Consider the following 13,892-nt stretch of genomic DNA (forward strand, 5'->3'; position numbering starts at 1 on the left):
AAAATAGTGGTTATCATTTCTGTTTTTACGATAAGCTACACATTGAAAATGGATGGCTAAACAGCCACTGATAGCAACAAAAACATTTCTGCAAAGAAAGTACTAGATAAAAGTGGATGTATTTTAAGCTGCCCCTGCTCCAGCAGTTGTTCTTCCAGCAGAACACTAATAAGCAGCTTTTGTGAGCAACAGTCTAGGAACCTATTTTGCTATATTAAATCTTGGATATTTTGATTTTCTTTTGGTTTGTTTCTCCAGTGCTTGCAATATTTGGATGTGTCTGTTTTGGGAGAGCTGATTCCTAGGCTCTGTGAACTGACTAGAAGTGGAATCGGCATTGGCACCAAGGTATTCTTCATGCGTATGAAAGAAGTGCGGTGCAGGAAAGTTGGGAATGATAAGCCCATGCTTAAATTTGCACAGCCACCTAAGTGTATCTCTTTATTTGTGTCATTAGAAATATACAATGATTTTACCCTGTGATGAAAGCGAATGCAGTTTATGTAGACCTATCCCAGAGATGAGATACTGGCAAATTCAGAAGAAAAAGTCAGGAAAGGATGGCAAATTCAGGAGAGAGAGTCAGGAAAGGTCATGTTATGTCTTATGCAGAAGGTAATGCAATTGTATAGCATCCATTATGCCTTCCCTGGCTGTGCTGTTGCCATTCTACTAAGACTTAACAGTGAGTGTGACTATGAGGAAGTCCTAGTGCTAGGGGGAAGGATACTTGGGAGGGGCAGATAACATTGGTGTAATTCAGCTAAGCTGCCTTTTTTAGATATTCTGCACTTGTAGTTCCTGCAAATAAAATCCGATAATGAATAATATGGCAGCTATTTCCTTGTCATTCATACTGTCAGAATTCTGATTAGCTGTCTGATTCTCTATATAGGTCGTCCTCATTTACCGAACTGGCAACTCTGTTGCTAAGCAATGCAGTGGTGAAGTGAAAAATCACGTGACTTGTGCCTGACTTACGATATTCGTTTGTCAGGACATGGACGTGGTTGTTAGGTGAATCCCATTGGGTGCCTAAGCGTGATGCCACGCGAACCACGCTTGCAACTTCCTGCCAGCTTCCACCATGAAACCAGCTATGAAAGTTGCAGGTGTTGATTGTGTAATCGTGTAATGCTGTGACTGTTGTAAATGCACACCAGTTGGCAAGCACCTCTCGTCACAATCACATGACACTGGGGATGCTCCATTGGCTACTACTTTTGAGGACTAGTCATAAGTCTCTTTTTTCCCCAGCAACTTTGTAACTTCGAATGGTTGCTGTGTCGGTAAGTGAGGACTGCCTGTATTCATTCAGAGTAGCATCACTGAATTCAGTGGGGCTTGTTTCTAAGTAAATGTGCAGATGTAAGCTTCTTTTTCACCCAGAAGAATAAACTAATCTCTGCCTTTCTTATTTTTACTCTTTTTTAGGGTGGTTGTGCTAGTGTAATTGTGTCACTAACCACTCAGTGCCCCCAAGATTTGACACCATACGCTGGTAGGTTTTACAGTCACATTTTCTTCCTTTTAAGCCTTGGCTGATTTACTCTTTTTCTTTCTTTTTTTTCCATTTTGCAAATAAACCCCAAAACATTACTAACCTGCAAAGGATTTTCCTAATCTGCCTTAAGGATTTAGAACCTCTAACCTTTTATACAAGATAATTCTTTAAAAAAAAACAAAAAAAAAAACTTTTCAACACAGTGGTGAACGAAGGACAGATTGCTGCTCCTCCTCCTATTAGATGAAGTTATTAAATATATAGCTGCCTTTCCCATTACATGGATTTAAGTCGGCACAAAGCCAGAAGTCAATTCCTATAGACAACAGTGATCCCTTTATTCAAACTAATGGTTAAAAACCAGTACTATATGGAAACTTGTTTGAGGAAAATTACATTATAGCACTGGTCATCTGTCACTTGGTTGTTTTGAGCCATCAAGGTGTGTTGTAGCCGTTGTAGTTGTATAATAATATCTTACACCTCCTCTTTTTTATTGTGTTAATTGTATCAGAAGGTTTGGGAATTGACTTTCTACTTGCCTGCAAAGAGCCAGTTGATTGCTAAAATAATTTCCTCTCTTACGTGCCATAGGTAAACTCATGAGTGCTTTACTTAGTGGCCTAACTGATCGCAATAGCGTGGTGCAGAAGAGCTTTGCATTTGCCTTGGGACATTTAGTTAGAGTAAGTCATGCTTCCTCAGTTTTGAGACTTTTCTGTCTGGTTTTGTGGGTTCGTTAGTGACATAAGATTTCCTGGGTTGTTTGTTTTTTTTAAAGACTTCAAGAGACAGCAGCACCGACAAATTGCTCCAGAAGCTCAACAGTTGGTACATGGAAAAGGAAGGTATGGGCCTTAAGGAAACTATTTTTAACACATTGTAGAACGTTAAATATTTTAAAAACGTTTCATTCCTAGTAGCATATGTCATGACTATGACATTGCTATTACTTTTGTTTTAAAGTGCAACCTGGATAGTTTGAGAATTGCTTTTCTTTGCTAGCATGCTAAGCTTACGAAACAGCTCTTTCTCTTAAAATGCTTTCATCTCATACAGCGTTTGACAGAAAATGCTCGTATCAAATCCATTCAGAAGCTTTGCTATTTCAAAACTTTTACGTTACTCGAGTGCCACTCCCTTGAAAATCTCTGAAAAGCCAACCTATCTCATTACGCGAGCAGCTGGTGTTGATTTTAGATTGAAAAAATACCTTAGCTTAGCCTTAAGCCCACTAAATAGTGTTTTTCCAGCTGCCTGTATCGAAATTATTTTGATTGAATTGCCGAAACTCTTCTGTTCGTTAATTTGATAGATTGAATGTGCTGAAAATATGAAAAATGTGCGTAGTTCTCAAGGTGTGACCATTGTAGCATTCCTGCAGTCACGTGATCAAAATTTAGGTGCTTAGCAGCCTGTCCACACTTACAACTGCAAGGGTGCTTCAATTCCCCCCACCCACCTGTCTCTCCCTTTTGCCAACTCTACACAACCACACTCTGGCATCAGTGTCGGGGCTGAAGTAGAGGCTTTCAGCAGTGTTACCTGGCTGCCATTGACCTCCTAAGCCTCTACTTCCGAGGTAGGTAAAATGAGGACCCAGATTGTTGGGGGCAATTAAGTTGACTTTGTAATAATGCCGCTTGGGGGGGGAAAGCCCTAATAAGCAGGCATATACATAGAATGAAGGCTACTGCTAAGCTTGTAAGCCGCCCTGAGTCTTCGGAGAAGGGCGGGATATAAATGGAATTAAAATAAAATAAATAAATAAAATACTTCAGCCCCAGTGCAGGCCGCCAAATATTGCTACCTCGAGCCCCATGTCACGGTACAAAAAACCCCACTATCCCATGCTCCACAAGCCCTGCTGCACCCAGCTTGACCTTTGACATCTTCCCACCGTAGACAAAGTGTGCCCAGCCTGGCCTTATAAGAGGCAGCTGCTGACCACGCCAGGCCTTCTTCAAGAGGTCGCTTGCGCCATTGTCCAAATACCGCACCCTGTTCTTGGGATGTTTCGGAAGGCGTCGGATGCTTTCCGATCTCTTCACCATCTTTGTCCTTTTGACCACCTCACACAGTGGCAGTCCTCCGTGGCAGCAGTGGCACTGAGGTTGAAGCTGAGGCCTAGGGACACTGGTGACTGCTGGGGGCCTTGGGGCTTTATTTTAGCCCCAGCACTGCTGCTGAGGAGAGCTGCAAAGGGCAGAGATGGGGACCAAAAGGGCAGAGATGGGGAGAAATAGGCAGGTGGTGGGAATTCAAGAGGAGTCAGTCCTTTATTTCAGGGGCCCCCAAGCCCCTGGATCGGAGACAGGTACCGGTCCATGGGCTGTTAGGTAGCAGGCTGCGCAAGCGGTGGGCAAGTGAGTGAAGCTTTGCCTGCGCATGTGTGGGATCTAGATTACACACAAAACACACACACATAGAGAGAGAGAGAGAAAAGAAAAAGAAAAGAAAGAAAGAAAAGAAAGAAAGAAGAAAGGAAAAAAAGGAAGGAAGGAAGAAGAAAAAGAAAGAGAAAGAAAGAGAAAGAAAGAAAGAGAAAAGAAAGAAAAAAAGAGAAAGAAAAAGAAAGAAGAAAGAAAAAGAAAGAAAGAGAGAGAAAGAAAGAAAGAAAGAGAAAGAAAGAAAAAGAAAGAAAAAAGAAAGAGAAAGAAAGAGAAAGAAAGAAAAAGAAAAAAAGAAATAAAGAAATAAAGAAAAAGAAAGAGAAAGAAAGAAAGAAAGAAAGAAAGAAAGAAAGAAAGAAAGAAAGAAAGAGAAAAGAAAAGAAAGAATCAATCTTCATGAAACCCGTCCCTGGTTCCAGAAAGGTTGGGGACCACTGCCTTACCTTACTGAAGCTCAGGACTGGGAAAGACCAAGCCAGGAATTGCTTGGATTAGGATGAGTCCTCACCTAATGACCAGTAGAATTTGGTTAACGACTGCAATGGGGACTGCTGGGATTGCCATTACTAAGCAATGCGGTCACGTCGTATTTCACTAAACGACTGCATCGATCAGCGATCAGAATTTGGGTCATAATTAGTCTTACAGCTTGACTCTTTGCAAAGTAATCATTGGTACAGTTTTATACTTGTTTTGACTTTCTGATCAACATTGCAGTGAAAAGGGGAGGAAGCATTTTCTTATATATTTTTCCCCCTCTGGGTAATTTTATTTGAGAATAGGCAAAAATGATATGGATTCTACTTCATTTGCAGCAAGAGGGTAGAGCCTGCATTTCCTGAACTCTAGCGTGTGTCCCCAGAGCCCTTCAGAATGTTGCTATTCATTCCTAATGTAACAGAAGGAAAGAAGCTTTAAATTTATAGGAAATAATTATATTACCATTATTTAATTGGTTTTATTGACAGTTAAATGTGATTGCAGTAAAATCTAATTTTTGTTTTTGCTTTACCCACTTTTGGGAACATGCTACTTGGTACACCACTTGAAAGAGCAATGTAGTTCTCCACCTGGTAAAAGTTATACATCTTTGATTTACAGAGTTGAGGTCTTATGTCCCATATTTTTCTAAATGACCAGAACTTTGAATAACGTTAAGAGCACTGCTAGAAAGCAGAACGTCGAGCCCTGGGCTGCAACGAAAGCAGGGATTCATGCTTTTCTCACTGTGTTTTTTTTATTTTAGAACCAGTCTATAAAATGGCCTGTGCTTTAACGATGCATGCTATTGGACGCTACAGCCCAGATGTACTGAAGAATCAAGCCAAGTGCGTTTTGCCTCTGGCTTTTTTGGGCATGCATGAAATTCCTGAAGAAGACAAAGCAGAGAAGGAGGAAGGCAACCTGTGGTCTGAAGTCTGGCAGGAAAACGTACCTGGTAAGTGGATCTACCATTCATGAACTTCGCTGTTGTAGGAGCACTTCGTAGTACGAAAACCCAGAATACAAATCCTAAAATAAAATAGCGGTCTTGGTCTCTGAAGGCAGAGGTTATGCAAAGTCCTCTTAGTTCATTTTATTATTTATTTTTCCACCCAAAAAACCCCACAGATATCCCCATGTCATTATGTTTTGTTTTGCTTCGTTTTGTTTTTAGTTATGCTCAGACTTGCTTTCTCCAAGTACAATTTGAACTGGGGCTTTTTGCCTATTTATTTATTAAATTATTAAATTAATGTCATTTATATTCTATCCTTTTCTCTTAAAAGCCAAACATCATATGTACTCTTTTTAATTTTAGTGTACTTATTGTTTTCCTCTTTCATGTTATAGTTTTATCAGATTGTAAGCTACTCAGAATTGTGTGACAATGAGATTGGCAATAATAAAAACAAAATAATAAAATAAAAAATAAATGAAACGAAATGAAATGAAATAAAACAAGTCAACTCTAGTTTTAGCCACAGAGTAATGACCTTGTGGGGTATGTTGGCATGAGAGAAAACGATGGCCCAAAACCACAACGAATTCAGTTTACATACTGAACTCTTTAATCCAGTCCAACATTCAAAGGACCAGGCTGGCTCACGCCTTTTAACTTTTCCTAAAGCGGGAACCACTGTTCCAGGCTTCTCTCCCTCTCCCTCTCCCTCTCCCTCTCTCCTTCCCCCCCCCCTCTCTCTCTCTCTCTCTCTCTCTCTCTCTCTCTCTCTCTCTCTCTCTCTCTCTCTCAATAATTGGAGGCTTTGTCCTCAGTTTCTCTACAGGTAGTTCTTGGTTAACAACAACTTCTTCAGCAACTATTCAAAGTTACTGTTGAACATGTGTTACTGAGGACCTGTTGTCAAAGTTTTTGGCCGCTACCACGCCCCCGAAGTCACACAACTGGGCACTTTGGCAACCGGCTCACAATTACGATGGTTGCCGTGTCCCATCGTCGCCATTTGCAACCTTTCCTGTTGGCTTCACACCAGCAAAGCCAGTGGGGAAGCCAGCGGGAGATGTTGCAAGTTACTTCCCACCCGCTTGTTCTTTCTTTCAAGCAGCCCCATTGCAACCCTTTCCCTGCCTAGCTGCCGTTGCGCAGTGAAGCGGTACCCACTCACAGAGCAACAGCACCCCCTTCTCGGTCCTCCAGCTGCCACATGGTGCAGCAGTGCTCGCTCTCTCCAGCCCGTGTACACTTGCCATCACAAAGCAGTGCCTTCCCACCCTGACTTTACGCCTCTACTCAGCCTGCTTCCCTATTAAAGACCCGCCACCCTCACCTAATGGTGACAATAGGAGCTGCCAGGATTGCCATCGCTAGGTTTACACCCTTTATAACCACATCACCTAGTGATGAAAACCCCAGTCCCAATTGCGAATTGTTAAGTGAGGACCCACACACACACATTAATACCCGTTAGCGGTGGCGGTGGTTCTCTTATTCATTCTAGTAAATGCTGCACATTTTGAAACATAGGTACCTATGGTGGCCTAAGGCTCTACATGGAGGAATTGATTGCAGTTACTCAGAAGGCTTTACAGTCTCCGTCTTGGAAGATGAAAGCACAAGGGGCAGCTGCCATGGCATCCATCGCAAAGCAGACTGGCGCCCTGGTGCCTCCACACTTAGGCATGGTGCTCGCGGCTCTGTTGCAAGGCCTGCCTGGAAGGACATGGGCCGGAAAGGTAAAAGCAGTGACCCCGTGCGGCGGTTTTGTTTGGTGGTTTAAAAGCAGACGTTAAAAAAAATACTACAATTCTTTGCATTTCCTTTTCATGATTGCCTGTAATTGGCTGAATGGCTTTTATTTTATAAACTGCCCAGGGGCCACTTAGGTGAGATGTGGGGTGGGTGTGGGTGGGAGAGTTATAAATTTGATAAATAAATAAAACATGCGTGTTGTCAAGTAGGTTCTAAAGTGCTAGGGTATGTATACATCTGTGATTTTAATGGATCTGTGTTTGCAGAATCACTAATATGCTAATTCAGGGGTAGGCAACCTTGGCTCTTTTATGTCTCGTGGACTTCAACTCCCAGAATTCCTGAGTCAGACTTGCTGACTCAGGAATTCTGGGAATTGAAGTCCACGAGTCATAAAAAGCTGAGATTGCCTACCCCTGTAGCTAGTTAGTGTTTGATTTTAAAAAGAAATTCTAGGAGGCCAATTGGGGAAAAACAAGTTTACCCTAGAAGGAAAAGCTGTTTGGTATTATAGTAATGTAAGTCAGGCTGAGCTGGCTCTGCTGTCGTGCACTGTTTTCGTTCTCTCTCGTCTTTTGCCCAGCTGGAGATCACTGTAATTCACAATCAAATGTTCATACAAGATGTAACTTGCATATTTGACGTGGCACTTCTAAATTTCTGTGGGGACAATATAAAAATCAGATACTAACGTTTACCTCTTTGTTTATAATGCTTTTAGGAAGAGCTATTAAAAGCAATTGCCAGTGTCGTCTGTTCGTGCAGGTAAAAATACGTTTCATCTCCCGGTCTGAAAGTTTCTCACTGTATAAAATGGTTTGGGGTGAGATGAATTTCCTCATTGATTCCTAGAGAAGTACCGAGGAGACTTTAGGTACTACTACAATCTCTTTGACTTCCTGAAAATATTGGAAGTATTTTTTTAAAATTTTTTTTTAAAGAAGTGAACTAGATTTCTTGTAATTGTTAGGACAAATGAAATTGAGTTTAGTGTAGCGGTTAAGGCACTAGGCTAGAAACGGGGAGTCCTACGTTAGGCATAAAGCCAACTGGGTGAGAGTTGTTCCTTTGTCCTAGGCTACCTTGGCTCTTTTATGACTTGTGGACGTCAACTCCCAGAATTCCTGAGCCATCCATGCTGAGGGGAAAGGGAGAGGTTTCCAAGCTGAGCCATGCTGGCTCAGGAATTCTGGGAGGTGAAGTCCACAAGTCATAAAAGAGCCAAGGTTGCCTACCTCTAACCCTAGGAAGGAAGCAGTGGCAAACCGCTTCCAAAACCCTCTTCAAGAAAACTGCAAGTCAGTCAAGTCCCCAGGAATCAAAAACTGACTTTTACATATCCCCCCTCCCCCATGGATGTTAAATAAAAAGGATGAAGTAGGGAACAGAGAATCACATTTGAAATGCATGCACATTCATATATCCAACACACGTCTTCCATATTTACAAGCATTCCTTATGTAGATTTCCGTAATTCATTAAAAAAACCAAGGAGATTCACTCGTTGTTCAGTGCTGAACCTTTTACTTAGTATTCTGGTGTTTTTTTTTCACAGATGCCTTACACAGACACTATATTATTCTTACCGCATTCAACAGTGAAGTCTCAGCTCCACATTTGTAAAAAAATATTTCATAATTAATTCTTATTGACTTTATCATATGTTTTCTCCAAATTAACAAACATAGAGTTAGCATTTTTTGCATTTTCCCCCCTTTTGCTCCTCAGGAGAATTTGTAAAAACATAATGCTAACTGTATGTTCCTTAAGTTAGAGAAAAATACGGTAAAGTAAATAAGAATTACCGTATTTTTCGGACCATAAGACGCACCGGACCATAAGACGCACCCAGTTTTTAGAGCAGGAAAACAAGAAAAAAATTGTTTATCCTTCTCTCTCTCTCCCTCTCTCTCTCTCTCTCTCTCTCTCTCTCTTTCTCTCCCTCCCTCTCCCATTGTCCCTCCCTCCCTCCCTTCCTTCCTTCCTTCCTTCCTTCCTTCCTTCCTTCCTTCCTTCCTTCCTTCCTTCCCTCCCTCTTTGTCCTTCCCTCTCTGCATTAGAGCAGTACCCACGGAGGCGGCCCTGCAGCCCGGCTTTCTCTTGCAGAAAGCAAGCTGAAACGGAGTGAGGGAGATTGCCAGAAATGCGAATCGCCCGATCTCGCACTCCTGCAAACTCCCTCGCTCGGTTTCAGCTTCCCTTGCTACAAGAGAAAGCAGGCTGAAACAAGGCAGATTGCAGCAGCGCGAGATCAGCCGATTCGCATTCCTGGCAATCTCCCTCACTCCGTTTCAGCCTGCTTTCTCTTGTAGCAAGGGAAGCTGAAACCGAGCGAGGGAGAGTGCAGGAGCGTGAGATCAGCGTTTCTCAGCATGTGCCGATTCGTGCTCTACTTGCAGAGGTTGGGGCTGGCCATACGGATCACCTTCAGACCATAAGACGCACCCTCCTTTTCCTCTTTTTTCCTTTTGGGGGAAAAAAGTGCGTCTTATGGTCCGAAAAATACGGTAATTATGAAATATTTTTTTACAAATGAGCTGAAAGAGCAAAAATCTACCCAGCAGAAAGCTACATTGCACTTCCCAGATTTTGCTCAGTGAGATTTTTCATTGCCTTTTAGTCAAAAAATCTGCCAGAAATCATCCCAAGCAGATTTTATAAACTAATTTCCTGTAGTTTCTGCGTTTCTGCTTGCTACCTTTTCTTTTTCTGGGTGAATAGTAATGGCAATATTCCAATCCAAAGTAGCCTTCACACACAGGTAAAACTTATAACTCTTCTCAATTATATCATCTACACTTTATAGCTTGATCCGTTTTCAACATTTTCACATCATTTATGACTTCTTTTTTTGTCATTTTTTTCTTGGATACTAACATTAGTGCATATTTCTATTATTTGATATTTGACAATTATTTTTATACAGATTTTTAAAAATATTTCTTCATTTCGTCACTTTAATTTTTAATTCTGTTTACTCTCTCGGGGAGCTTACCCCTCTTCAACTACTTTCAAAACAATCTTTTTCCATGAACCCTGTATTTTTTTTTCTGCCTCTTTTGACCTTTTCTGTTTCTTGATCTTTTTGACTACACATTGCAACTCTTTTTTTCTTTATGTAAATTATATTTCTCTCATTTTTGCAGCAATTCTTCTTTTAACATGCCATTTTTCACCATTTGCTTCTTCACATCATTTACATCATTCCACCAAGCAGTATTTTTAATACTTCCCATTAACATAATTCCATATATGCGCATGCCACTCTTAACATAATTCTTTGCACCTTGTTCCAAAAATCATCTTTCCATATGCCCATTTTCCATTTTTTTGGAGGGGGCTTTTAATCTGTCTTCTAATTTTTTTCCATACTGGATTCATATTTTTCTTCCTACAATTAATCCTGTTTTACTTTTCCTTCTTTTACCTGTTTCCTTTTCTACTATGTTCATTTTTTCTTCAAAATTCCTGATAATCAGCAAAAATTCTCCCATACAACATATCTGCCTGATTTTTAAAATGTTCCTTAAATTTTGCAGGGCTTTGTCTGCAAGTAAAGCTGTTGCAATAAAATATTTTGCAAGGTTGTGTCCTAACATACACTGCTTAATTCCACAGTAGATGTGTGTTTTGATTATTTCACTGGTATTCAAAACAAAACAGTGCATGTTTATGTGATAGTGGACATAGACTTTTTCAGCATATTTCATTCTAGTTATTCTTTCATATCTTTTCCCATTTTTTCTCCCAATGCCAATATACTAGTGTTTTTTTGCTGCTGATCAAATTATTTCTCCTGTTTTTTGGACTTTTCCCGTAAGATATTTTTTCCCTGAAAACTATAGCAAAGGAAATGTTAGTTGTTAAAAATCAATGCTTCTTCTGAATTTGTGTGTGTGTGTGTGTGTGTGTGTGTGTGTGCATTTGCTGAGTATGCATGGATATAAATGATATATGAAGAAGCTTTTCTTCATTAGGGGAAAAATGAAAATGCAAACTCTATGATTTCCAGTGTTCATTAGCTGCTTTTTCAAAAATTCAAAGCATTTTACAATTAAATAAAATGCCAGGTTGTCTACACAGCCAGATGATAGGTTTTAAGTACCTAAAGCAAAAGGAATGTGTACATTTTGCAAGAGAATATGCTTAGAGGTTGAGCTAAATTAAGAGGCTTGGTGTAAAATCAAGGAGACAAACAGATCAGTCGTGTCCTGTTCATCCTTTATTGATTTTAGTGTGGAACTGCGCAAGCCTTTGCCCAACCAGCCCAGTGTGGATGACGTCGTACAGGCAATGCTGAAAGAATGCCGTAAAGAAAACCTGCGGTACAAGATTGTAGCGCTCCGGTGTACGGCTGATGTGCTTAAGGCTACACAGGAAAATAGGTTCCAGGAACTGACAGACATAAACTTTCCAGTAATAAAGAAGGTGATCTTTCAGCCCTCCTTGGATTTGAATAATAGCATCACTAAAATATAGTACAGTTTTGGATTTGCTTGTTCTGTGAATTGTTCCATGTAGTCCATATAAAAATCTTGTTAAGTTTGGCTGGCTGGGGTGTTGTGAAAAGGGGGGGGAACATCTCAGGCCGAACCAATCAGATTTCCCATTGAGGTCAAAGCAAAAACAACAACAAAACAACTGAGTTTGCTGCTCGTTCTTGCTTTTAAAAAGCTTACTAGTCAGTCTGACCAAAGAAGAGCTAACAAACTCTTTAGAATTTTTATCCTAATAATTTACAGCATTACCAGCTGGTGCTATGGTGATATGTGGCACAGCCATTAAAATGCCTTATTGCAGGCTGACTCTGCCCACCACCAACAGTTCGATCCTGACTGGCTCAGGGTTGACTCGGTCTTCCATCCTTCTGAGGTTGGTAAAATGAGGACCCAGATTGTTGGGGGCAACAGGCTGACTCTGTAAACTGCTCAGAGAGGGCTGTGAGGCAGTAAATAAGCCTACATGCTATTGCTACTGCTACATAGCAGAAAGGACTCATACAAAATTGCTCGCTGGCTAGAGGAAGCCAGAAATTTCTAATGCATTTGTACTCCTTGTTTCTGAAGACTTGTTCTCAATCCTATATTCTTTGGAGAACAATCAAGCGAATTGTCCCTTTATATCTCACCCTCTTCGAAGGATGCTGCTTTCAAATGGGTTGCAAATCCTTAATAAAGATAGGGCAAATGTCAGCTAATGCTCCTGTGGCAAAAGAGCTGTTTTCAAGTTTCTTAATATCCAGTTAGGGGTTTTTGGACCCTTTTATCTTAGAAGAGTTCCATAAAATTTTATTTTTTTCTCTACGTTGATTTCTAGCTTTTTTTATTTCCTTTACGGACTTTCTCTTCAGCGAAGGTAATTGAGAGCCTACAATTGTGTGAATATAGTTTAGCTAGCGATCTGTCTCTTTACGAGGCCAGTATGACTAGAGTGACTTCTTGGCTGGGTTGTGAGATTAAGGAAATGGTCCCTGCCATCAGCTATCAGATTTAAATTACTATTTGTATCAGTAGGCTAATTAAATTTGGCAAGTTTAGTCTCCTGCAGTAGAGATGCCGTGGTTAGCTTTCATGTAAATGTTTTACATTTCAGTATGTTAACTCTTGAAGCAGTAGGCGTGAGCTTAAATGGACTCCAGAAGATGGTAGAGGACAGGAAGGCCTGGAGGAACGTTGTCCATGGGGTCGCAATGGGTCGGACACGACTTCGCAGCTAACAACAATGTTAACTCTGAATGCTTTGTTACTAACAAAATGTAGTATAATTTAATGGAATTGCTGTCTGGATGTTTGTCAAAAGAGACGTATAAAAGCTAAATCATCTTTTTTTTTTCCTTCTGCTTGCTCTTTCTCTTTCAAATTTCACACCCTCTGGTTCCACTGCAGAATTGTCCTGGGAATGTAGGAACAAATTCGTCACAGGACGATGATGAGGATGAGAACGAAAATGAGAAAGAGCTGCAAGTTGAAGCCCTCCTCTGTGCCTTTGAAAGCTTAGGCAAAGCCTGGCCTAAAAACTCAGAAACACAGTGTAGGTCTAATTCCAGTAATTTGAACTATTTTATCTCTTAAAACAAAGCTGTCTGAATTGCTCATAGGAGAGGAAGGAAACCATTTCATTGAATTGGTTCTTGGTTTTGTTGCAGTTCTTTTGTTTGTATTTTTTTTAAATAATGCTTTATGATTTAACCTAAATATAAGCACGGTAATAAGTGGGCTGAGCATTTTTTAAAAAAAAAAATTTCAGAAAGGAAGCAGCAAAAAGGGAAAGATAAAGAATCTGAATATTTCAAGGGACAGGCCCAATTTTGTCCTTTGTTCTTAAGGTTCCTGTCTTTTGTTCCTGATCCTCAGTTTTCTTTGAAGCTATGTTTATTTAAGGTGCTGGGAACAGTAAATCTGCTTGGAAAAGAATATGAAGATTCATTTGGGGGATTTTCCTCCAGAACATAGATGGGTGGCAAGGATAAGGGACTGAGGAAAAGGAAGTCAGAAGAGGAGACAACAACCAGAACACATTGCAGTTCTGACAGGAAATTCCTTCTGGCTTCTGCCCCCTTTAACAACCCGAGTGCCGTTATCAGATCTTCCGAGGCTCCTATAACGAAGCATTGAGAATTGTCAGTGTGTAGATTGTCTATATCAGGGGTGTCAAACTCAATTTCATTGAGGGCCGCATCAGCATTGTGGTTGCCCTCAGGGGGCCGGGTGGGTATGGCCAGGGTGGGTGTGGCCTACTGGGTGGGCGTGGCTAGAGTGCGTATGGCCTACTGGATGGGCGTGGTCAGCTCTACAACGTTCGCATC

The 13,892-nt window shown here is 40.8% G+C and overlaps 1 protein-coding gene across 2 annotated transcripts in view; it reads left to right on the plus strand.

Annotated features, from left to right (window-relative positions):
- Positions 1-13,892, plus strand: part of ECPAS (Ecm29 proteasome adaptor and scaffold) — a 95,722-nt gene that overhangs the window by 73,701 nt on the left and 8,129 nt on the right. For both annotated transcript variants that reach the window (XM_083353769.1, XM_083353770.1), the window contains 9 exons: positions 259-348; positions 1,435-1,501; positions 2,099-2,190; positions 2,286-2,352; positions 5,144-5,335; positions 6,863-7,071; positions 7,809-7,852; positions 11,323-11,515; positions 12,973-13,117. In XM_083353769.1, coding sequence (XP_083209895.1) covers positions 259-348; positions 1,435-1,501; positions 2,099-2,190; positions 2,286-2,352; positions 5,144-5,335; positions 6,863-7,071; positions 7,809-7,852; positions 11,323-11,515; positions 12,973-13,117 — 1,099 coding nt within the window. The remainder of the gene's footprint in view (positions 1-258; positions 349-1,434; positions 1,502-2,098; positions 2,191-2,285; positions 2,353-5,143; positions 5,336-6,862; positions 7,072-7,808; positions 7,853-11,322; positions 11,516-12,972; positions 13,118-13,892) is intronic.

This window comes from Vipera ursinii (assembly GCF_947247035.1).
Source record: "Vipera ursinii genome assembly, chromosome: 2".
NCBI classification, from domain to species: domain Eukaryota; kingdom Metazoa; phylum Chordata; class Lepidosauria; order Squamata; family Viperidae; genus Vipera; species Vipera ursinii.